Genomic DNA, 23,516 nt, shown 5'->3' with positions numbered 1-23,516 from the left:
GACCAAAAAAAAAAATTATAGTAGTCTTCTTAGATTCAGAAAAATAGTCCTATTTCCTGTCTGAGAGGAAACAGGATGAACTCAAGGCCAGAGATCTTGCTTTCAAAAGGAGAACTCTAGTATCCATCATAGAATGTATGAAGATCCTAAGACTTATGACAGTTTGTATACCATGCGTGAAGGCACTCAAGGCAGTTGCAGCAGCAGATCCTAACAATATTGGAGCAGACAGTTAGACTGGACAAAAAATATGATTGTCTATAGCGGTGAGAAAGCCATTTGAATTGGTGGACTTTTTGTGGACAACCTTCACAAAGGAAGTATGTGGAGTCTATCCCAATTGTAACTGTCGCCACAAACTAATGGTTCTGATTGGTCTATGTAGACCACCATATGAGCCTCTAGAAGGCTCCAACTTAAAATCTCTCTGCTTGAGAACAGCCTTACTGGTTGCCATAACTACTGCAGGATGGATAGGAGAGATGGGCAGCACGGTGGCTCAGTGGCTAGCACTGCAGCCTTGCAGCTCCAGGGTCTTGCGTTCAAATCCTACCGAGGACAACATCTGCAAAGGAGTTTCTATGTTCTCCCTGTGTTTGCGTGGGTTTCCTCCGGTTACTCAGGTTTCCTCCCACATTCCAAAGACCTACTGATAAGGATTCTAGATTGTGAGCCCCATTGGGGACAGTGCCAATAATATTTGTAAAGCGCTGTAGAATTAATGGCGCTATATAAATGGGTTAAATAAATATCCATGAGAGATCCATATCTTTATCCATACCCTACTGCATAATACTAAGGATTAGGTACAGCATTTTTATCTAAGGTGGTAGCTACCTTCCATATAAGCCAAAAGATGGTCTTCCCTCCCCTTTGTCAGAACAATAAGACGGGAACTCTCATTCCATTCACTAGATGTAAGAAGAACAGTTCTTCTATACATAGAGGCAACAAAAGCATGGAGGATAGATTCTAATCTTTGCATCCAACTTGGGAAGTGTGGGGATCGTCAAGAGCTACTTTTTTTTCTTTTTTTTTTTAGCAAAATGGATTGAGTCAGTAATCAGTCTGGCCTTTTCTTCAGAGGGAAGAGCTCCTCCGGACAACATCAGAGCCTATTCAACCAGAGCAATATCTAAATCATGGGCAGAATGAGCGGGGGACTTGGTGGACCAAATCTGCAGAGCAGCAACATGGTCAAGTTTTAGCACCTTTTGCAGACATTATAAGTTCAATGTTTTGTTAGGCCAAAAGACTGCCTTTAGAAGGAAAGTCCTCCATGTAGTAGTCCCACCCTAAATTTATACTCGTGATGGTGCTGTTAGAAGGGATGTCCTGGAAAGTAGGAATTAGTCCTACCTGTAATTTGGTTTCAAGGAGTCCATCATGAAAGCACCCATTACTTTCCCTCCCTTAAATTTACTGTCTGGTATTTGAAGGTAATGAATGTTGAAGAACCTCAGAAAAAGAGTTGCATTCATCCTGGTGTGGTACTTGAAAAATAACTGGTGGGTGGTGGTGTTCCTAGGTATGTGAGACTATTTCCTGCTGATGTTGTCATTATGGACTCCTGGAAACCCAGTTACCGGTAGGACCAATTTCTAGCTATGTTTGGAAGCTGTGCGCTTATGAACAGGTTGCTGGAGTGTTGTTCAAGATGACTTGAAGATAGTGAATTTAGTTTATGCAGGGAAAACCTGGTGAAGGTTTCCTTTTAAGTGTAATGGCTCATGTACTTGCATATATTAAAGGGGCTGTCCACTACTAGTTTCGGAAGGTGAGTATAGGCTTTATTATTTTATGGGGGCCAAGTGAGAGGTATGAGAAGTTGTCCAAGTATCTTACAATTAGCCACAAGAGGGCATCCGGGTGAGTGTGGCCTTGGTGTACCTCAGAACTTGACTGAAATTGGCTGTGTTCAATCAGATCCCAATGTTTGTGAAGGAGAAAGCTCTGCACATATATCTGACTTGATGAGGGATGTCGTATAGCCCCCGTGTTGTGCGCAGGAGGATTATTTATTTTACTCACTTATATAGCGCCATTTATTCCACAGTGCTTTGCAGATATCGGCATTGCTGTACCCGTTGGAGCTCACAATCTAAATTCCCTATCAGTATGTCTTTGGAGTGTGAGAGGAACCCAGAGGCAACTTGCACAAACACATGGAGAACCTACAAACTCCTTGTAGATGTTGTCCTTGGTGGGCTTTAAATCAGTTATTTCTAATTATATTAGTAATGTGTATTGTATATTACACCTCTGTTTATCCTCTACTTCAGGAAGCCCTTATGGATCACCCTCTGCAAACAATTTCGTATACAGCTGACATTGGTAATATATTGGTCATCATGGCACGCAGGAAATTGCCACGCAGTCCCGATCAACAATTTTCACAAAAGGGGCCACAAAAATTGCTGTGCCACGTGTTCCAGTCAGTTGATGTGAGTTCCTATTAATGTCTATAACCTCTATAATCCTGACAGTGGCTCCAGGCAAATCTTCTCTTTTTTTTTTTTGTTCCCTTCTTTTATAAATTCTGCCATTGGTAGATGGTAAACCGTTTTCCCATCTTCCATATTAGGGCAGAGCTTAGGCATGTATAGTTTTATAAAGGATAAAGGGGTTGTCTGGATAGAAATATTTGATGACCGATATACTGGATAGGTATAATAACAGCTCAATGGGGTCAGACACCCGGCGCCTCTACTGTTTTTTTTTTTTTTATCACATGTCAGACCACTACAAACACTACAAATGGTGGAGATGCACTTGGCTTCATTTTAAGTGTACTGTCTGTTGCCTGCTACAATAGTACATCTATTCAAAAGAACAGGAGCTATGTTGAACTAGCCCACAGCGGCCACTACAATTTGAAGGGAGCTGTGTTCAGCAGCTCCGTTCAAAATGTTTACATCTGCCTGGAGCAAAATAAAACAGCTAATCGGTGAGGGTTCTGGGTTTCTGATATTATCAATTCTGCTATTAATGACCTATATTGTAGATATAACATGCCATTTAAAGGGAATCTGTCAGCAGGTTTTTTGCTACCTCATCTGACAGCAGCATGACGTAGGCAAGGAGGCCCTAAATCCAACAATGTAACACTTAGTTTAATGGGTGCAGCAGTTGTGACACAATGAGAGTTCTTAAATTTAGCATGAAGCGGAGCTCAGAAAGCTGCCCCCGCCCACCCCAGGCTCTTTATGTACATTGTTTATTGACAGCTGCTTATCACTGGAAGAGGGGGGGGCAGAGTCGGACCAGTGCTTGAGTGTCAGCTAGTTGCAGTAATGATGATGTCCTAGTGATAAAACCTGCATTGTGTGACTAAGGCTACTTTCACACTAGCGTTTTTTGCAATACGTCGCAATGCGTAGTTTATGGGAAAAAAAGCATCCTGCAAATTTGTTTGCAGGATGCGTTTTTGCCCCATAGATTAACATTAGCGACGCATTGACACATGTCGTAACCGTGTTGTGGCGGACCGCCGGGAGCAAAAAAACGTTACATGTAACTTTTTTTGCTGCCGACGGACCGCTTTTTCCGACCGCGCATGCGCGGCCGGAACTCCGCCCCCACCTCCCCGCACCTTAAAATGGGGCAGCGGATGCGCATGAAAAATGCATCCGCTGCTTCCGTTGTGCGGCGAATTCACTGCTAGCGTCCGACGCTAGTGTGAAAGTAGCCTTACCTGCATCTCGCCACCCCGCCTGACGTCACTATTACATCAGACAGATCACATAATGCAGTCTCCCCACTTTCACCAACATGACGTTCCACACCCCCTGGGTACGCATAAGGTCAGCTTGGTACAGTTTTACACAGACTCCCCCTGTGCACACAGGCCCATGGAGGCACGGGGAGTGAGAGGATGTGGCCCACGCAGTCACCAGTGAAACAGAATGCTAAAAGAAGGTCGACCTGCCATCAGATCCTCATTCGATATAAGCCCGGTCTGTTAACATCATTATATTGGGTCAGAAACTAGCCCCGGAAGCATAGAAAGCTAAGCTGAGAAACTGACTTGTGGCTTTGTGCATTGAGATAAGAGCAGTCCAAGAATAAATTGTATATTCAATCTCTTTAAGGGCACACTAGGCAATACACTATATACAAAATTGTTATACAAAGGTCAGATTTGCAAATACAATAGTGGTAAGACAAAAGATATCTGCAGATGGATCATGTGATCGATCATGTGTGCGCTGGGCCGCAGGGGGTATGGGCTGCCAGCTGGCTCCGAAGTCCTTCACAGCACGTTACTTGACGTGGACCGCATGCATAACAGAGAGACGGACCACATGGCCTTACACTAGGCTTTATTCCCTTTGGATCACTCCCGTCTTGCCCTCTGGGCTGAACTTCTAAGACCTAAGATGGGTCATAATTCTATGGAGGTGGTTTTGGCACCATCTGATCGGGCCAGGCCTTTGCTACTTGTTAAAACCAAACCGCTTTACTATCTGGTTTCTACTAGATGTTCTATGAATCTCCATACAACTGGGTGCTAGAACGGGTCGAGATAAAGGCGGGCGTTTGCAGTGTTCTGGGAATCTCAGAAACATGTGCAGTAGCATCTATCAGTGATCCGAATTATGCTTCTTTGCAGGTGCGGCCGGTGCCACTTTTCTTTTAGAAAAAAAAATCACTAAAAATAAAAACATGGATATTATAGATTGGATCATGCTACAGCGCAGATGCCTGCATTGATAAATGTAGTTTTTTTGTTTTTTCAAACCAGAACATACAGTATTTAAAATAGGGGCAGGGCACTGAGGGATCAGTGACTTGTCATAAGCCATAGAGATAAATACCTAAGCAGAGCACCACATGAAGACACACAGCGTATATACATATCCTAATACTGTGCTGAAAAAAGGGGTAAAGATAAACAGAGCTTGAGAATAGCAAGCCATTGTTAAGCAGGATCACCTAAAGATGAGTAATAAGCCTATGGTCTGCACTACAAACATTGCTTGGGTGTCAATATGTCTCGTTTGAGAGATTACGTATAGTAGTTTAAAGTTTTACTCGCACTGCTCTATACTCTAATACTGGGTTTGGTTTTGTGTAGTTTTTCGTTACATGTGGATATCTTTAAGGGTACTGGTCTATTGTCAATATATCTACCTGATTACTAAGGGACCACCATCTTAGACAATTATACATCATTACCCTTCAGATTTATATACTTCCCTGTATATGCACTGATCCTTACAGGATCTTACCTTTTGCCTATCCGTCTTAATTTAGGGCAGTCTAGGGTCAGCCATCGCACGAGCTGCGGCGCCGCCATCTTTCATCACTTTAGGATTCCAACCTTCGCAAGTAGGAAGGTGGACATTAGGTTCCAGCATCAGGAACCAAGCACGCTTTTCTTACAACTGTCTCTGTTTATCTTGCACCCCTTTTTTCAGCACTCAATTGGAATATGCACCGTGTTTTTTGGACTATAAGATGCACCTAGGTATTAGAGGAGGAAATTAGGAAAAAAAATTGAATAAAAAATTTGGTCAATTCTGTACTTTAATATCCCCTATCTTGGTGTGCATGGACCTCTCATCCCATCCTGGTATGCATTGCGCTTTCATACCCATCCCATGTTGTGCATGGGCCCCCTCATCCCTATCCTGGTAGGCATAGCCCCCATCATCCCTATCCTGGTATGCATGGGCCCCCTCATCCTTATCCTGGTAGGCATAACCCCCTCATCCCTATTCTGGTAGGCATAGCCCCCATTATCCCTATCCTGGTAGGCATGGCCCCCATCTCAGTCCTGGTATGCATGGCCCCATCCTTATTCTGGTATACATGGCCCCTCAGAAAAACATTTAAAAAACAAAAAAAAATTACTTACCTTTCTGCGATCCCTCGCAGCGTCTTGTTCCAGTGCCAGCAGCTGCTTTATGCTTGTAAGCCGCGCATGACAGGGATGTCATGCACTGCTTACAACCCAAAGGACAGCTGCCGGAATATTCACTGCTCTCCACGCCGGGACAATGTGCGCGGCGGGTAGTGCGTATTTATTGCAGTTTAGCAGCTCGCACATTGTCAGCTGCCGGCTTCCTGCAGCTGCCGATGGTCACATATGCCTGTTACTTAAGAAAATTGAATATTTACCGAATTCCACGCCCATGGGAGTGGAATGCAGGGAATATTCATTTACCACTAAAGTCACCAATGAAGTCAGAGCAGATGGAAACAGCGAGCAGGCAGGTGTGGAGGGAGGGCACGGTGCGGACCGTGGGCTTCTGGTTTCTAGCCCCATGGCTGTCTCGGTTCGCAGGCCACACTTTGCCCGGGTCTGATCTATGGCATTGTTTTGCTTTGGTTGTAGCATGGTACTCCTCATTGGGCTGTTTGTAGGTCTACCATCCAGCAGCTGAGAGCTGTATTTTTTGCAACCAAAAAGTCAATGCGGTTAAATTTAGCTACTAGGTACAAATGAAATCACTTTTGACAAATCTTTTTCCCTCTTTAGGCTCCGCTCATTGCCCAGGCAATCGGTCAGGCTTTTGGCTTGGCATACCAGAACTTCCTCCTCTCTGAAGGTGTGGAACCTGAACTACAAGACAATACACGTGTAACAGAACAACTGTACAATGCAGATCTTGCCCACTTCACCAAGAAAGAAAACGTCAGGGAGGTAAGAATTGTTCTTTCAGGCTTGTGTAAGACTGTCAAGTCCAATCAAAGGGTGAATGCCACAGCAACAAATCCACAGTGGACAAAACTATGGCATAAAATCCACCTTTATTCAGTAGACACTCTTGTCCAAATCCTGTGATGAGATGTAGTTGGCTTCTCCTTATCCTGCTTCTAGCTGAGGAAGGGACTAATGCTATAATTACTAGATGTCGTTGCAATTGAATTGATATAACTAAATGGATGTATTCCTTTCCACGAATGACATTTGACATTAACTTGACTGTGTTTAGATGAAACCTTGGAACTAAAAAAAAAAAAAAAAAAAAGTCGTGACCAAAAAATGTTGACACTGACAAATTTTGGTTTTTCATTGTTGTTAGATTTTGTAGTCAGATATTTCTGTGGTTACTGAAATACAGTTATAACCATTCCATACATTTGTGCACTTTTACTGACACATCAAGTTTATGCAAAGACTCCACTTTCTTTGGTGGGTCAGTGGTGCCTGTCAGACGTTACATTTCATATCTGTGGTGGGTCACAGCAGTCTTTGGGCTCTATTCATCAAGGCTTTTATGCCAGAAATTAGTCACAACATTTTGGTGCAAATTTTGCTTATGGCATTTTCACGCCATTTTCACCTATTGCTTATTATGCTTGCTGATATAACGCCATCATATTCCACAGTGCTTACTATATACATTTTCTACTAGTATGTTAGAGGAAATGCACACAAACACAGGGAGAACATACAAAGTCCTTACAGACATTGTCCTTGGTGAGATTTGAGTCCAGGACCCAGTGATGCTGTGCTAGCCACTTAGCCGCTGTGGAAACTTTATATGTTTGCAGAAACAACTGTGTAATCTGAATAGTACATACAAAACAATGAAGTGATATTTCCTGTACCTTTCAAAATCGATGCACAGGATGCCAAAGTTTCACATGTGAGTAACCATTGGGACCCAATCGTTCAACTTAGGGCCACTTTATACAGGTTCAAACACAACAAATTGCTTTACTGACCTAATGTAATATACAGTACACTCCTCAATATTAAAATTGCAACATAAAGAAGTTGGGATTTATGGAAATTTCAGAATCAATAGACATGTTAATGACATGCAAATGATGGAAGAAATGAAAACAAATTGAAAAAAGATAAAATCTTGATTTACCCATTATAGAAAGTGAGTGTCATGCACAGAAATCCTTGTATGGGGGCACAATAGGCAGAACGTGATTATGTATGGTCTAGTTGAAATAAATACAGTAGGGTAGTAATTATATATGTAATCATGAAATACCCTAAAATTGAAATTTTATTAAATATAAATCTAAAATGCCAACAACCAATGGCACACCAAAAACCACACCATGAACAAACTAAAGTGGGGGGAAGAAACAATCCCTAGTACATGTCTATGCTGTAAAGCTGCCTATCTGCGGGGGTAGGCACCCTAGTTGAAGCGTTGTGGCGCCCCCGCTCCGCGATGGCTAGCCCTGGGGTCCCTAGATTGGCCCTGATTGACCCACAGGGTCCCACTGCCCAGACAAAATTGCACTGAAGGTACCCCTAATCGCTATACATAGACCAATCCTATGTCTAGGGAAACCAACACCCCACACTGTGCATATTTAAAAACAACAGGAGAACATGTAACTTAGGCGTATCGGTGGCAGAATTTGCAAAGTGGGCCTGATTATAGATATACTTTGGCAAAAAATGTCCAACGTAGATTCTCACAATATCCTTGGCCCCAGCTCTAATGCGAAACCAACTGTGAAACCAACTGTTGCACCAATTTAATAGTTATAGATACATATGATAGTAAACCCTATATTCTAGAGTCACTTGATAAATAATTAACTCTTAAACAAAATTGTCTAGTGTGAATGGCCACAATATTATCGGCTGCAGCTCCGGTGCCTTGGCACATGTTTAACACCATTCACAAGATTGTGCATACATATAATGGTAAACATCGCGTTTCAAAACTGTTTGATACGTTATAGATATATAGTGTATTGCTAGAGCCCATAAAGCCATCAATGTTTGATACTCATCGGTCTGGTGCACTGCCGCCCGCCTGTTGTATGCTTAGCCTCAATGCGTTTCGCCTCTCTGGCTCATCAGGAGGCTCGATTTCTTGTCATGTTTCTCGATGAATTGTGATAGAATTGAGTCTTGATGGTATTACCTCGGTTTTTAAAGCCAGGGCACCGGAAAGTGTAGTATTTGTTAATACTTCCTGTTCCCTGGCAGGGAGTGCACTCAAAATAAACTCCCCAGTGTCAGGGGAGAAAGTACACGTGAGGCGGAACCTATCTACTGTCTGGCGCTTCCTGCAGTTACATTCCTGTCCATCTGTGCGGCGTCCCCGCTGTTTCCAGGGGTTTGCCTTCCAACCTCCTACACTGCGCGTGCGTCAAATGGAACGCTGCCTAGATCTCTGCGTTCCATAGGCTCCCAAGGTCGGGATGTCTCTTGCGCATGCGTCGGGAGCACTGCTCCCAGGGTGCCCGCCTGTAGTCCGCTCGTATATGATCTCTACTACGTGCCAGCATTTCCGTGCATGCGCAAAGTGGAGTGTTACCTGATCACATGCATTCCAAAGACTCCCAGATACGGGATGTCAATTGCGCAGGGTGCAGTACTCGCAGGATACCTGCTTGTGGGCGATTTCCCCATGCAGGGTAACCGCACCGCTGCGCCGGGTAGGGCGCTCTGTCCCATCCTACGTAGCTTACCTAGTTGCTGCAGTAGGATAGGGTAGTGATATATCACCGACAAAATTCCCTCTAATTGTGACACCTGCATTTACCGGGTGACATGTAGATCCAATGTTCTGCACGTACTCTTGGTTTTCTCTACCCCCAACCGATGTATTTAGTGGTTTCCCCTCCCCTCGTGAGGTACGCTCTTATGGATATTAGTCCCACAACTGTTTCCCATCTTTAGAGTCTATATTTCCCTTGAATGGATTGCTCTTGGCCCCATCTCATATGTTATTAGTGGTGTCCTAGCTTTGGAGACCGCTGCAGAATTAAAACCATGCCCTAATATTCTTGTACTGGTGTTATAGAGCCTTATTATAATGACATGCATCTGTCTCACTTGTTTTGGGGAGATACAATACTATCTAGAGCCGGTGTCACATGCTTATATCGGGAGGATCAGATGCCCCATTTATATATATATATATATATATATATATATATATATATATATATATATATATATATATATATATATATACATACATACATACATACATACATACATACATACATACATACATACATATATACATATATATATATATATATATATATATATATATATATATACACACACATACATACATACAGTGCCTACAAGTAGTATTCAACCCCCTGCAGATTTAGCAGGTTTAATAAGATGCAAATAAGTTAGAGCCTTCAAACTTCAAACAAGAGCAGGATTTATTAACAGATGCATAAATCTTACAAACCAAAAAGTTTTGTTGCTCAGTTAAATTTTTATAAATTTTAAACATAAAAGTGTGGGTCAATTATTATTCAACCGCTAGGTTTAATATTTTGTGGAATAACCTTTGTTTGCAATTACAGCTAATAATCGTCTTTTATAAGACTTGATCAGGCCGGCACAGGTCTCTGGAGTTATCTTGGCCCACTCCTCCATGCAGATCTTCTCCAAGTTATCTAGGTTCTTTGGGTATCTCATGTGGACTTTAATCTTGAGCTCCTTCCACAAGTTTTCAATTGGGTTAAGGTCAGGAGACTGTCTAGGCCACTGCAACACCTTGATTTTTTGCCTCTTGAACCAGGTCTTGGTTTTCTTGGCTGTGTGCTTTGGGTCGTTGTCTTGTTGGAAGATGAAATGACGACCCATCTTAAGATCCTTGATGGAGGAGCGGAGGTTCTTGGCCAAAATCTCCAGGTAGGCCGTGCTATCCATCTTCCCATGGATGCGGACCAGATGGCCAGGCCCCCTGGCTGAGAAACAGCCCCACAGCATGATGCTGCCACCACCATGTTTGACTGTAGGGATGGTATTCTTGGGGTCGTATGCAGTGCCATCCAGTCTCCAAACGTCACGTGTGTGGTTGGCACCAAAGATCTCGATCTTGGTCTCATCAGACCAGAGAACCTTGAACCAGTCAGTCTCAGAGTCCTCCAAGTGATCATGAGCAAACTGTAGACGAGCCTTGACATGACGCTTTGAAAGTAAAGGTACCTTACAGGCTCGTCTGGAACGGAGACCATTGCGGTGGAGTACGTTACTTATGGTATTGACTGAAACCAATGTCCCCACTGCCATGAGATCTTCCCGGAGCTCCTTCCTTGTTGTCCTTGGGTTAGCCTTGACTCTTCGGACAAGCCTGGCCTCGGCACGGGAGGAAACTTTCAAAGGCTGTCCAGGCCGTGGAAGGCTAACAGTAGTTTCATAAGCCTTCCACTTCCGGATGATGCTCCCAACAGTGGAGACAGGTAGGCCCAACTCCTTGGAAAGGGTTTTGTACCCCTTGCCAGCCTTGTGACCCTCCACGATCTTGTCTCTGATGGCCTTGGAATGCTCCTTTGTCTTTCCCATGTTGACCATGTATGAGTGCTGTTCACAAGTTTGGGGAGGGTCTTAAATAGTCAGAAAAGGCTGGAAAAAGAGATAATTAATCCAAACATGTGAAGCTCATTGTTCTTTGTGCCTGAACTACTTCTTAATACTTTAGGGGAACCAAACAGAATTCTGGTGGGTTGAGGGGTTGAATAATAAATGACCCTCTGAAAAGACTTTTCACAATTTAAAAAAAAAATAAACAAAGAAATAACATTCTTTTTTGCTGCAGTGCATTTCACACTTCCAGGCTGATCTACAGTCCAAATGTCACAATGCCAAGTTAATTCCAAATGTGTAAACCTGCTAAATCTGCAGGGGGTTGAATACTACTTGTAGGCACTGTACCTATGTGTCATATACTCCTGTATATAGTATATACCTGTGTTATCTCTTCTGTATATACTATATACCTGTATGTCATCTCCTCCTATATATATAACAGTTGCCCCCGTTATAGCTTATTATGGGGGGGGAGTGCCCCTGAACCGAGGATTTTGATTAAAACTATATTGCACACGGATCTGTGTTATCCCCCTTTTCTAAAAAAAAAAAGAGGGGAATTGCTTGGCAAAGTATGTGTAGACTTCCTAAAGTGTTCCCGGATATCATCAGTCCAGGCTTACTTCCAATCCATAGCATTGAAGATCGACGTGGAGCATCTCTACAGGAAGCAGTTAAATGACATTTGTTCGTTTAGACTCTTCGGGGTCCTCGTGTCTAATCTGAAGGTCCATTCGCATTCTCTTTGCAAGATGGTTCTGTCTAGATCTCCACCCCTCGGGCTCGGTTTTACCACTTCTATGACCATAAACTTTATGTTCAGCATGTCGGTGGGATGTTGGAGTCTCACGTGTCTGGCCAGGGTGGTGTCTCTATCATTTTTAATATCTCCCAGATGTTCTCCTACCCTTCTGCGACACTCCCTTTTCGTTTTCCCAATGTAGTTTTTGGGGCAGGGGCATGTGGCCATATATACTACTGCTGTTGATTTACAATTCGAGTAGTCCCTTTGGTAGAAGACCTTCCCTGTGGATGCACTCGTAAAAGATTTTCCAGGTGTCATCCAGCTACAAAATTTACAACCCCCACAGTGGTAGAAGCCGCAGGGCCTCCTCTCTAGCCACGTGCCCTCTGCTTTTGGCTTCATATAGTGGTTGTGCACCAGATGATCTTTAAGGGATCTCCCTCTCCTAAAAGTGATGTCGGGATATTCACCTATTGCCGCTCTAAGGTCCGGGTCCATCCTTAGGATGTCCCAGTGTTTTTAAAAAATATCCCTCACTTTCTGGTGTTGGTAATCAAAAGTCCCTATCACTCTTACCACCTCGTTACCTGGTGGGGTTTCTTTTTTCTGCAGTAGTTGTTGTCTCTTTGAGTTAGCTGCATGTTTGTATCCTGTATTCAAAACGTGGGGAGGGTAGTTTTTCTCTTTGAATCTATTTATCATGTCCACTGCCTGGCTATGAAACATCCCATTATCTGAGCAGTTTCGCCTAAGCCTTAGGAATTGTCCCTTAGGGATTCCCTTTTTAAGTGGGGTGGGGTGATGGCTGTTCCAGTCAAGAAGACTATTCGTACTGGTCGGTTTCCGGTAGATGCTCGTCGTTAGATGGTCCCTTTCTGTCTTTTTTATGACTACGTCTAGAAATGCCTGTTGTTCTCTCTGTATTTCCCAGGTGAATTTTAGATTTATATTGTTTACAATAAGTTCTGCAATGAATGTTGTGAATTGTTCTTGGTGCAACAGTTGGTTTCGCATTAGAGCTGGGGCCAAGGATATTGTGAGAATCTACGCTATGATCAGGCCCACTTTGCAAATTCTGCACCAATACGCCTAAGTTACATGTTCTCCTGTTGTTTTTAAATATGCACAGTGTGGGGTGTAGGTTTCCCTAGACATAGGATTGGTCTATGTATAGCGATTAGGGGTACCTTCAGTGCAATTTTGTCTGAGCAGTGGGACCCTGTGGGTCAATCAGGGCCAATCTAGGGACCCCAGGGCTAGCCATCACGGAGCGGGGGTGCCACAACGCTTCCCCTAGGGTGCCTACCCCCGCAGATAGGCAGCTTTACAGCATAGACATATACTAGGGATTGTTTCTTCCCCCCCACTTTAGTTTGTTCACGGTGTGTTGTTTTTGGTGTGCCATTGGTTGTTGGCATTTTAGATTTATATTTAATAAAATTTCAATTTTAGGGTATTTCATGATTACATATGTATGGTCTAGTCATCATTATACTTAAGGATTTTCATATAAAGCTGCATGATCCGGTCATCAGCTAGTATCAAAGTGCAGTTTCTGTGTGCTGTTGGGTGCATGGAGGGCGTGGAGACTGATTATTATGAGAGCAGATTATGATTAACTCTTAGAAGGAGGGAACAGAGGAGAGTTAGGTTAGTGAGTTGTGGTGATAGGCCTGCCTAAAGAGATTTGATTTTAAAGCACACTTTTAAAGATATGGGGGCTAGATATTAGTTTGATCGATTGGGTAGTGCATTCCAGAACATTGGCACAGCACTAGAGAAGTCTTGGAGATGGAAGTAGGGATTCTGGAGGATGTTGGTCTTATATCAGTTACAGTACAGAGGGCAGGTGTAGGGTAATAGACAGAGATGAGGGAGAATACATAGCAGGGTGCACAACTGAAGAGCTTTGTGGATGAGAGAGATAAGTTTGTATTTTTTTTTTTTTTTTTTTGTAGCAGATGGGCAACCAGTGTTATGACTGGCACAAGCTGGAGACGTTGTAGCAGCTGGACAGAAATATGACTGGCTGCTGTATTCAGGACTGATTGGAGAGGAGAAAGTTTGGTTATGGGGAGACCGATCAGTAAAGAGTTGCAGTAATCCAGATAATAATGAATAACAATAAGTTTTTGTAGTTTCAAAGGTGTGAAAAGGCCAGATTCTGGAGAATTTAAGATGTAGGTAACATGAGCTAGTAAGTGATTGGATATAGGGAATAAAGGAAAGTTCTGTGTCAAATATGAGCCCAAGACCGCGAATGTGCTGCTTGGGAGTTATGGTTGAACCACCCAAGGTAATTGCAATATTGGGTATAGGTAGGTTAGTAGACGGAGGAAATGCGAGAGGTTTAGTTTTGGAGAGATTCAGGGAGGAATGGAGTTAAGAGATAACAGACAGACAATCCCTGGAATTTTGTATTAGGGTAGGGGTGATGTCAGGCGATGAGGTGTATAATTGGGTGTCCTCAGCATAGAGATGATACTGGAAACCAAATCTGCGAATGTTTTGTCCAATACGGGCAGTGTAGAGGGAGAGAGAAAGAGAAAATAGGGGGCCTAGGACTGTGCCTTGAGGAAGTCTGACGGCAAGAGAAAGGGGAGAGGAGTAAGAGGCGGCAAAAGATGGTGAAGGAGCCATCAGAAAGGTTGGAGGAGAACCAGGAGAGGGCAGTATCCTTCAGGCAAAGCTAAGCATAGTGAGAAGGAGCTGCTGATCCACAGGGTCCAATGCGGCATAGATATCCAGGAACAGCAGAGTAAAGGGGTTAAGATGGTGTGTTTCAACGAAAACACGCAGGAAAGATTTATACTGGTAGAAATGTTAAATATTTTGGGTAGGTAGAGACAGCTGGGGAGAGGGATTGGAGGAGTTATGTGGGAATAAGGTCACTGATGCAGGTTGTAAGGCCTGTACTTTGGGGCTCAGGAGGAAGTGGAGGTTTTGAAGAGTCCTCTTGGATTGTTGGCTAGTTATATGATGAGGGTGGTAAAAGTAGACTTGTTTTGGCCAGATAGAGAGTAGAGTTATACGTTTTTAACATGAACTTAAAGTGGATGAAGTCTTCAGTTGAAATTGATTTTCTTCAGATGCTCGGCACATCTTGCGCATCGCTGGAGAAAATGTTTGTAGCGTGTGCCAGGGTTGCCGCTGTCTGTTGGGTAATTCTGCATGTAGCCAGTGTTGCTTCATCCAGGGCACTATGCAATGTATTTTTATAATGTGACAATGCTGAGTCTATACAGGAGAGGGGGAGATAGGAGTTAAAGATTACTGTATATTGTTCATAAGCTGCTGAGTATTGATGGCACTTAGATTTCTGTAAGTGTGATAAGTGGGGTGTCCTGAGCATGGAGAGTTTTTGACAGAAGGAATGAAGGTTGGTGGTCAGAGCAGGAGAGGGGAGTTAGTCATGCACTGAGCAGAGCTGAAAAAAACCAGGCCCAGCTTATTCACGTCTTAATGTGTGCAAGAGTTAGTAGGCTGTGAAAGTCCAAGGTAGAAGATTAAAGAAAGATGAGTGGCAGATGGGGAGAGCAGATCATCAATGGAGTTGTTAAAGCCCCCCAATGATGAGTGCAAATGTCACAGGACAAAGTGTGGAAGTCAGGTGGCAAAGTGATCCAGAGACTAACGAGAGGAGCCCGGAGGGCGATTCACAACCGACATTTGCAGGGAGAAGGGTTTGAGGAGTCTAACGGTGTGGACTTCAAATAAAGGAAACATGTGAAGGTACAGGGGGATAACCTGGAAAGTACATTGTGGGGAAAGAAGCAGATGTTCACACTTAACAGATCCAAGGGGTAAAGTTTCTCATTGCAGAGTAACATGTCAAACCTGACATGTCAAGATAAGGAGACTTTTAAGCTGCAATGCTCCTCTGGGAAATGTGCAATTTGCATATGTCTCCTCACCTTGACATGTCAGGCTTAACATGTCACTTTCAGCAAGGAGAAACTTTACCCCTTGGATCCCGTACAGACTCCCCTCACCCAGCCAAATCAGATCTCACACTTGGCACTGACAAGGGGCAGTACCCGAAACAGTGTCTCCAAATTGTCATGTGACAAGGCTCATAATAGAATCAATATTGACTTTTAGGACTGCTACTTCCTATAGGTTTCACTAGAGTTCTAGTCCTCGACCGCTCTGAAGAGACCATTTGCACTTGACAGATTTAACGCATGCCTATCAGTGAATAATGCCTTCTGTTGACTTCTGGGACATTTCTGGTATATTTCTAATGTACACTTAAAAGCTGCATTTGAGAAGATGCACTCGGAGTGAAGTCAGCGATCTCTTGGTTGTCTATGCAGGTGTAGTCTATAAATTTAGACTATGTTAAACAGAATGGCTTCATCCATTTTTATTATCATTAACAGAACCATTTTATTTTTGTTTAAAAATCTTTTATTTTTATTGGTTCCTCCTATCAACAGGTTTTTATCCAGAAAGAAAGAGGAGAAATGTTGGGTGTGGCTGTCGTGGAGTCAGGTTGGGGATCTCTACTCCCTACTGTAGTCCTTGCCAATTTAATGCATGGAGGGCCAGCGGAGCGCAGTGGAGAACTGAGCATTGGGGATCATTTGACCAGCCTTAACGGCACAAGTTTAGTTGGACTTCCTTTTTCTACATGTCAGGGATTAATTCGGGTAAGAAGCTGTTACAGAAAAAGGTCCTTGCCATTCACTGTAGGTGAAGATACGGTGGATGGAAGAATATGTTAGGGGTATAACTGAGTCACATGAAAACTAAAACTAGTGTTACATATCCCAGATCAGACTTTTCATATCTGATGATCGCATGCACGGAAATGCACAATTAGCCACCCCACAAGTGTAGTGTCCATTAAACCTATCAGCAAGTTTTCATTATTACAAACCTGAATTTTATTCATCAGGTTTGTATTACAAATATTTGAGGAATACAATCTGCAACACTGAATAAAACCGGCTTCACTAATGATGGTTTTGGATTTTCTTTTATTAAGGACTCATGCAGATTTCCGTGCAAATTGGTCCAACCTCTGACCACAATACATGGACTGGCCTCTGCGCACCTGACCGCAGCATGACAGCCTCATAGATATACAACAAGCAGTCCTGCTCGGATTTGGAGACCAGCTGCCAATCTGTGCATTTCAGTCCGATAACGTACCGATTTGCACAGGTGTTAGCATGAGCCCTTAATCTATTAGGTGAGACAGAATATGTATTGCAAATAATTCAGATGTGCTTATGACACTGTTCAATTTTCATTCAGAATATTTTCATTCATATTTAATGAGTTCCATCCGTATATTAGTTTTTACATCTGTGTGGCATCCGTATTTACTTTTGCAAAGTTATTCCCCTGGCTCCCCTTCCTTTTGTTTTTTTTTTTTACCTATTTTTTGGTACATTACAACCTGTTTACAAAAATATTTAAAATCTGAATTGTGTATAATTCATCAGAACTAAATCGTCTAAGTTGGTGAAGTGAGAAAAATATAGGGAAAAATTTTATTGGATCAAATAACTAAAAATTAGCATGTGCATATGTATTCACCCCTTTTGCTATGAAGCCCCTAAAAAATTTTTTGATGCAAGCTATTAGCTTCATTACTCACATGCTTAGATAATACACAAGTGGACTTCCTTTTACAAAGTGTCACATGGTCTGTCAGTATATGCACACCTTTTCTGAAAGGCCACAGAGGATGCAACACCATTAAGCAAGAGGCAGCACTAACCAAACAACACCATGAAGACCAAGGAGATCTCAACAACTTTGTCCCTGACTTTTTGGAGAAGTAGAAGTCTTGGATGGGTTATTAAAAAATAAAAAAAATTCTAATCTCTGATGATCCCTGCAGCACCATAAAATATCATGCTACCATAACAAACAACCCAAAGTCTCAGCCTTGGCAAGGATGGCATTAATTACAGAGGCAGCACAGAGACCAACGGTAACCCTTAAGGAGCTACTCCAGTCTCTGCTTGGGAACTCTATATCTGTCCGTTTAACCACAGTAAGGCCGGGGTCACACTTGCGAGTGCAATATGAGAAACTTGCATCAATACCCGGCACTGCCGCCGGCACTCGGAACCGAAGTGTGCGGCTGCACGTATTTCTATGCAGCTGCACGCTCCAGTCCCGAGTGCCGGGTATTGATGCGAGAGACTCGTGCACTTACAAGTCTAACCCCGACCTAAGCTGTACACTCGATAGAGGTGGCCATTATGGAAGAGTTGGCAGAAAAAGTCTTTACTTGTACACAAAAATTATAAGGCTTGTTTTGAGTTTGCCAAAAGACATGTGGGAGACTCCCCAAATGTATGGGGGATGGTAATGTGGTCAGATGAGACCCGAATTTAACTTTATGGCCACCAAGGCAAACCCTGTCTTGCGCCAAACCAACCCAAGAACACCATCATCATGCTGTGGGGATGTTTTTTGACAGGAAAATGGTCCAAGTCGAGGGAAAGATGGACGGTGCAACTACAGGGATATTCTTGAGCAATACCTGTTTGTCGGTCAGTGATTTGAGACTGGAACGGAGGTTCTCCTTCCAACTAGATAATTACCCAAAGCTTACTGCAAAACCAACACTCGGGAAGTTTAAGGGAAACATTTAAGTGTTTAGGAGTTGCCTAGTCAAAGCCCAGACCTTAATTCAATTGGCAATCTGTGGTCAGACTTGAAGATTGATTTTCACAAGTGGAAACCATATAACTTAATGGAGCTGGATCAGTTTTGCCTTGAAGAATTGGCAAAAATTACAGTGGCAACATGTGGAAAGGTCATAGAGACTTGTCCAAAGCGACTTGCAGCTGTGATTGCTGCAAAAGGAGGCTCTCAAAGTACTGACTTTAGGGGGATGGAGGGGATATTTATGCACGCTAAAGTTTTCAGTTATTTTGTTCTATTTGTTTGCTTCACAGTAAAAAGAAAACCAAATGATCACATGTAGGCATGTTCTTTACACAAACTGATTCAAACCCTCAAAAAAAAAAAGTGTGAGATTCCAGATTGAGGTAGCAAAACCCGAAAAATTTTAAGAGGGCGGATACTTTTGCAAGCCACTGTATAAAAAAATATGATGCAATACAAAGGATCCGTATAGGATCCTATTTAATTTTGTTTGCACACCCCAAGACTTGAATGGGTGACTCATGCTAAAGCTACATTCACACATTAAGCATTCTACATCAGTATTTGTAAGTCAAAACCAGGAGTGGGTGATAAATACAGATGTAAAATATTGACCCAATACTGAAATGTGTTAATGTGGCCAAAGGAGGAGACTAACTAGTGCATGCTGCGATTTTTTTTTTCTTTATTTTTTTTCACTTGGAACGCTTGAACATTTGAAAAACTTTCATTTTAATAACCCTATTGATTAACATTCCTCAGTGTGCTGTTAAATTTTCTTTTGAATCAGATTGTTTTAATTGTATAAATAAAACAACATTTTACGTTTTTCCATACATGCAATATAACAACAAAGTATATGTGCAGAAAAGAAAACTCTAAAAGAAAAAAAAAACACACCCTATTTGATGGGCCATATTAAAGATGTAAACACAAACGTATATTGCCACATTAAAGGTAATCTGTCAGCAGGCTTCACTACTCAGAGAGCAGTGTAATGTAGGCAAAGAGAAGTCGAATCCGTCCCTGTATCACTTAGATTACTGGGTGCAGCAGTTCTCACAATCAGAGCTTTAAGATTCAGAAGGAAGGAGAGCTGAGAAAGCTGCGCCCGCCCCACCAGGGTCTCCATGTACAAAGTCCATAGACAGTGAGCTGCTTATCACAGGAGGGGGCATTGCTGGACTATGTTAATTTTTCTGATAAATCATTCAGTTTGTGAACAGCAGCACGCACTTTGACAATTGACACATCCCTGAATTGTGTTCAGCCTCTACTGCTTTCATAAGAGCTTCATAACAAAAACCTGCTGCCAGATTCCCTCTTCCCCATCTATCCCAGCACAGTGAGCCACCTCATCCCCCATATAATGCAAAATTCGATCTACAGACGTCATTATAAAAAGGTACATAAATACGTCCGTTACCATTATTCACAACTCAAACTTGCATACTGGATCAACACCATATAGATTACAAACATGGTGCAGTATAGAGGAGTGGAAATTTTCATTCTAAATAGGAACCGGTAGAGCCACCGGATCAATCGGCCACACCTGAGGGACGTTTCGAGGAACCGCCCTATTTTTCAAGCCTTGAATAGTACAGTACAGAGCCGACTGTCAGTCAGTGCCAGTGTTCCTGATGCATGAAATTGCTGTAACTATGAGGCAAGGTCGTAAATCCAGGAATTGGGAAGTGTCAGACCACCTAATTGAATTCTAGCATATAATATGCCTTTCTAAACAAGCCCTGTCTGACATTACTTTTCAGGAACTAAAGAGCCAATCCCAGGTGGTGCTCAGCATTGTGCGCTGTCCGCCGGTTGTTACAGCTATTATCCAGAGGCCTGACACAACCTACCAGCTAGGCTTCTGTGTAGAAGATGGAGTGGTGAGTGACAAGTGGCTTTTAAGAATAAAGGCCCCGTCACACATAGCGAGATCGCTAGCGAGATCGCTGCTGAGTCACAAGTTTTGTGACGCAACAGCGATCTCAGTAGCGATCTCGCTATGTGTGACACGTACCAGCGATCAGGCCCCTGCTGTGAGATCGCTGGTCGTGTCGGAATGGCCTGGGCCATTTTTTGATCGTTGAGGTCCCGCTGACATCGCTGAATCGGCGTGTGTGACGCCGATTCAGCGATGTCTTCGCTGGTAACCAGGGTAAACATCGGGTTACTAAGCGGAAGGGCCGCGCTTAGTAACCCGATGTTTACCCTGGTTACCATCGTTAAAGTAAAAAAAAACAAACGCTACATACTTACCTACCACTGTCTGTCCCCGGCGCTCTGCTTCTCTGGTCTGGCTGTGAGCGGCGGGCAGCCGGAAAGCAGAGCGGTGACGTCACCGCTCTGCTTTCCGGCCGCTGTGCTCACACAGACAGTACAGGAGGAGTGCAGAGCACAGCGCTGGAGGACAGACGGCTGTAGGTAAGTATGTAGTGTTTGTTTTTTTTACTTTTAGGATGGTAACCAGGGTAAACATCGGGTTACTAAGCGCGGCCCTGCGCTTAGTAACCCGATGTTTACCCTGGTTACCCGGGGACTTCGGGATCGTTGGTCGCTGGAGAGCTGTCTATGTGACAGCTCTCCAGCGACCAAACAGCGACGCTGCAGCGATCCGGATCGTTGTCGGTATCGCTGCAGCGTCGCTATGTGAGACGGGGCCTTTAGTGTTAAATTGAAAGTAGTTGATCTATGTCAACCATGTGTGCCTCTACAGATCTGTAGCCTCGTACGTGGAGGCATTGCTGAACGAGGAGGTATCAGAGTGGGGCATCGGATCATTGAAATAAATGGCCAAAGTGTGGTGGCCACAGCTCATGAGAAGATCATCCAGACACTCTTGGATGCTACAGGAGAGGTAAGAACCTGCTAGCGAATTATCAGATCAAACCATTTTCGACTTTGAGTTCTGATAACATGCCTCTACCTACAGGTCCACATCAAGACCATGCCAGCCTCCACCTACAGACTGCTCACCGGACAGGAGAGTCCTGTGTATCTCTGAAGAATTGTCTCATTTTTATTCGTACAGACTTTTCATGTCCTGCCGGAAAACAATCTGCATATGCCAAGGGTATTTTGCTTCCCACAACCATGTTGTGCCTATACATCTACATTACCAAGTAGAATTGACTTTTTTTTCAGGTATCAGTATTTTTACTTCTTATCTTCTGATTCATTTTTGTGAGTGAATATCCTTGAAATAAACCTCTGAATGCTTGCTGGAACGTCTGTATGAAGAGGCAATCTCCAGTGAGTAGGATGATTGAGGCATAGGGGCAGCTTTGCTCCTGTGTATTCAGGTTGCGTCCCAAAGAAATTTTTTTTTTGTAAATTAATTATTAAAAGGACTTCAGAACAACACAAGTGACATTTACTGCAGCTTACATTTTGGATTGGACTAGACAGATATGCTCGGTCTTCCTGTAAAGATGGCTAGGAGTAAAGGACCACTGCCCGGTTCCGCTTAATAGTTGTTCTACAGCTGGATTTCAGTTGATCTTCCACTGATGTAGCGTCCACAAAACTGAGAAGCAGATGTAACAAATCTGATTGCTTGTCTTGTCTGTACCATACGATGTAACTGGTTTGTGCCACTAAATAGGTTTTCTAATGTTTGTAAAACCAAGGCTGGGTTCACATGTTGCATCCAAAACTGCCAATCTACAGATCAGGACTGTTTTGAAATCGACTGCAGATAAAGCCATTTTGATATTTAAAGGGTTTGTTTTAAGGAAAGAGTTCTTTAACTTCAAAGGCTCACATTGCGGGAAACAACTGGAGTGTTTCTTGCCCGCTCCTGCTCCAATGCCTGTTTCAGTAGGGCTATTGCTATATGAAAAGTCACTGGGGTCAGTGGCTCTCAGATCTGGGTGACTATGGTGCTGCTTGCAATGTGAGAACACGGTCAGAAGTAATCAGGACACTTAGGAATTTACTACCTACTGGTTTTAGATGGGAGAGTAATGGGAAGCCTGGTCTATGGGAAAAGTGCAATAACAAAACTGAAGCATTGCTGGCTCCAATATTCAGGGAAAGCTTTCCTGCACTGTGTATATTTTTGGACTCATTTCTAACATAGATAAATGGCTACATACATTGTTTATTATTTTTATTAAATATGATTGCATAGTCCTTGTTTCTTTTCATTGACCGCATAAGTACATGCATTGTGATATAAAACATTTATGGTGCATTCTTTAGTCAAATGGGGTTAAAAAAAATTATACATCCTACATAGACATTTTCCCTTCCCTTTTGACCCTTTTTGCAATACATTTTTTTGGTATTGTTTTAGCAATAAACTGTTGCTGCAGTATTTTTCACTTCTTAAAGCTGAAAAAAAAATGTTTTCTTGTACAAATAACAGCATGCTGAGCTTTTTCTGAATCAACTCCACGATGGTGAAATTGGGCCCATTGGGTGTCACTGCCGTTCAGCATGCACAGGATCCAGCGCTAATGTTATTTTTACATTTCTATATGCAGAGGTTCACACTTTTGGACAGTGACCGTCTGCCAATGACTACACGCTAGGCAGTTTGTGGATTCGTACAATTTGATTTTATAGATAAATCTTTCCCCATCACCATGCATGCAGTGTAAGGCTATGTGTACACGTTGCGCATTTATTGCAGATCCACAGTGTTTTTTCTGTGCAGAAACGCTGCAGAACCACATGTGACTTACAGTACAATGTAAATCAATTGGAAAATAAAAATGCTGTGCTAATGGTGCGGATAATTCCGCACGGAATCCGCAGCGGATTAAGAAAAGGAGCATGTCATTTCTTTGTGCGTTTCTGCACCCATTCCATTATAGGAAAACCCAGGGGTAAAAATGCATGAAATGCGCACATAAT

At 42.9% G+C, this 23,516-nt stretch overlaps 1 protein-coding gene across 2 annotated transcripts in view; it reads left to right on the top strand.

Moving 5' to 3' along the window:
* Positions 1-22,790, top strand: part of LOC138679529 (amyloid-beta A4 precursor protein-binding family A member 3-like) — a 52,687-nt gene extending 29,897 nt beyond the window's left edge. Inside the window, exons 5-10 of one of the 2 annotated variants that reach the window (XM_069767809.1) lie at positions 2,283-2,444; positions 6,485-6,649; positions 16,457-16,669; positions 20,423-20,542; positions 21,373-21,513; positions 21,589-22,790. In XM_069767809.1, the coding sequence (XP_069623910.1) occupies positions 2,283-2,444; positions 6,485-6,649; positions 16,457-16,669; positions 20,423-20,542; positions 21,373-21,513; positions 21,589-21,660 (873 nt within the window). In that variant the 3' untranslated portion in view covers positions 21,661-22,790. The remainder of the gene's footprint in view (positions 1-2,282; positions 2,445-6,484; positions 6,650-16,456; positions 16,670-20,422; positions 20,543-21,372; positions 21,514-21,588) is intronic. The other variant, XM_069767810.1, reaches the window with a different exon arrangement.
* The last annotated feature ends 726 nt before the right edge of the window (positions 22,791-23,516 follow it).

This window comes from Ranitomeya imitator, chromosome 1, assembly GCF_032444005.1.
Source record: "Ranitomeya imitator isolate aRanImi1 chromosome 1, aRanImi1.pri, whole genome shotgun sequence".
Taxonomy (NCBI): Eukaryota; Metazoa; Chordata; class Amphibia; order Anura; family Dendrobatidae; genus Ranitomeya; species Ranitomeya imitator.
This window is presented reverse-complemented; position numbering and strand designations above follow the sequence as displayed.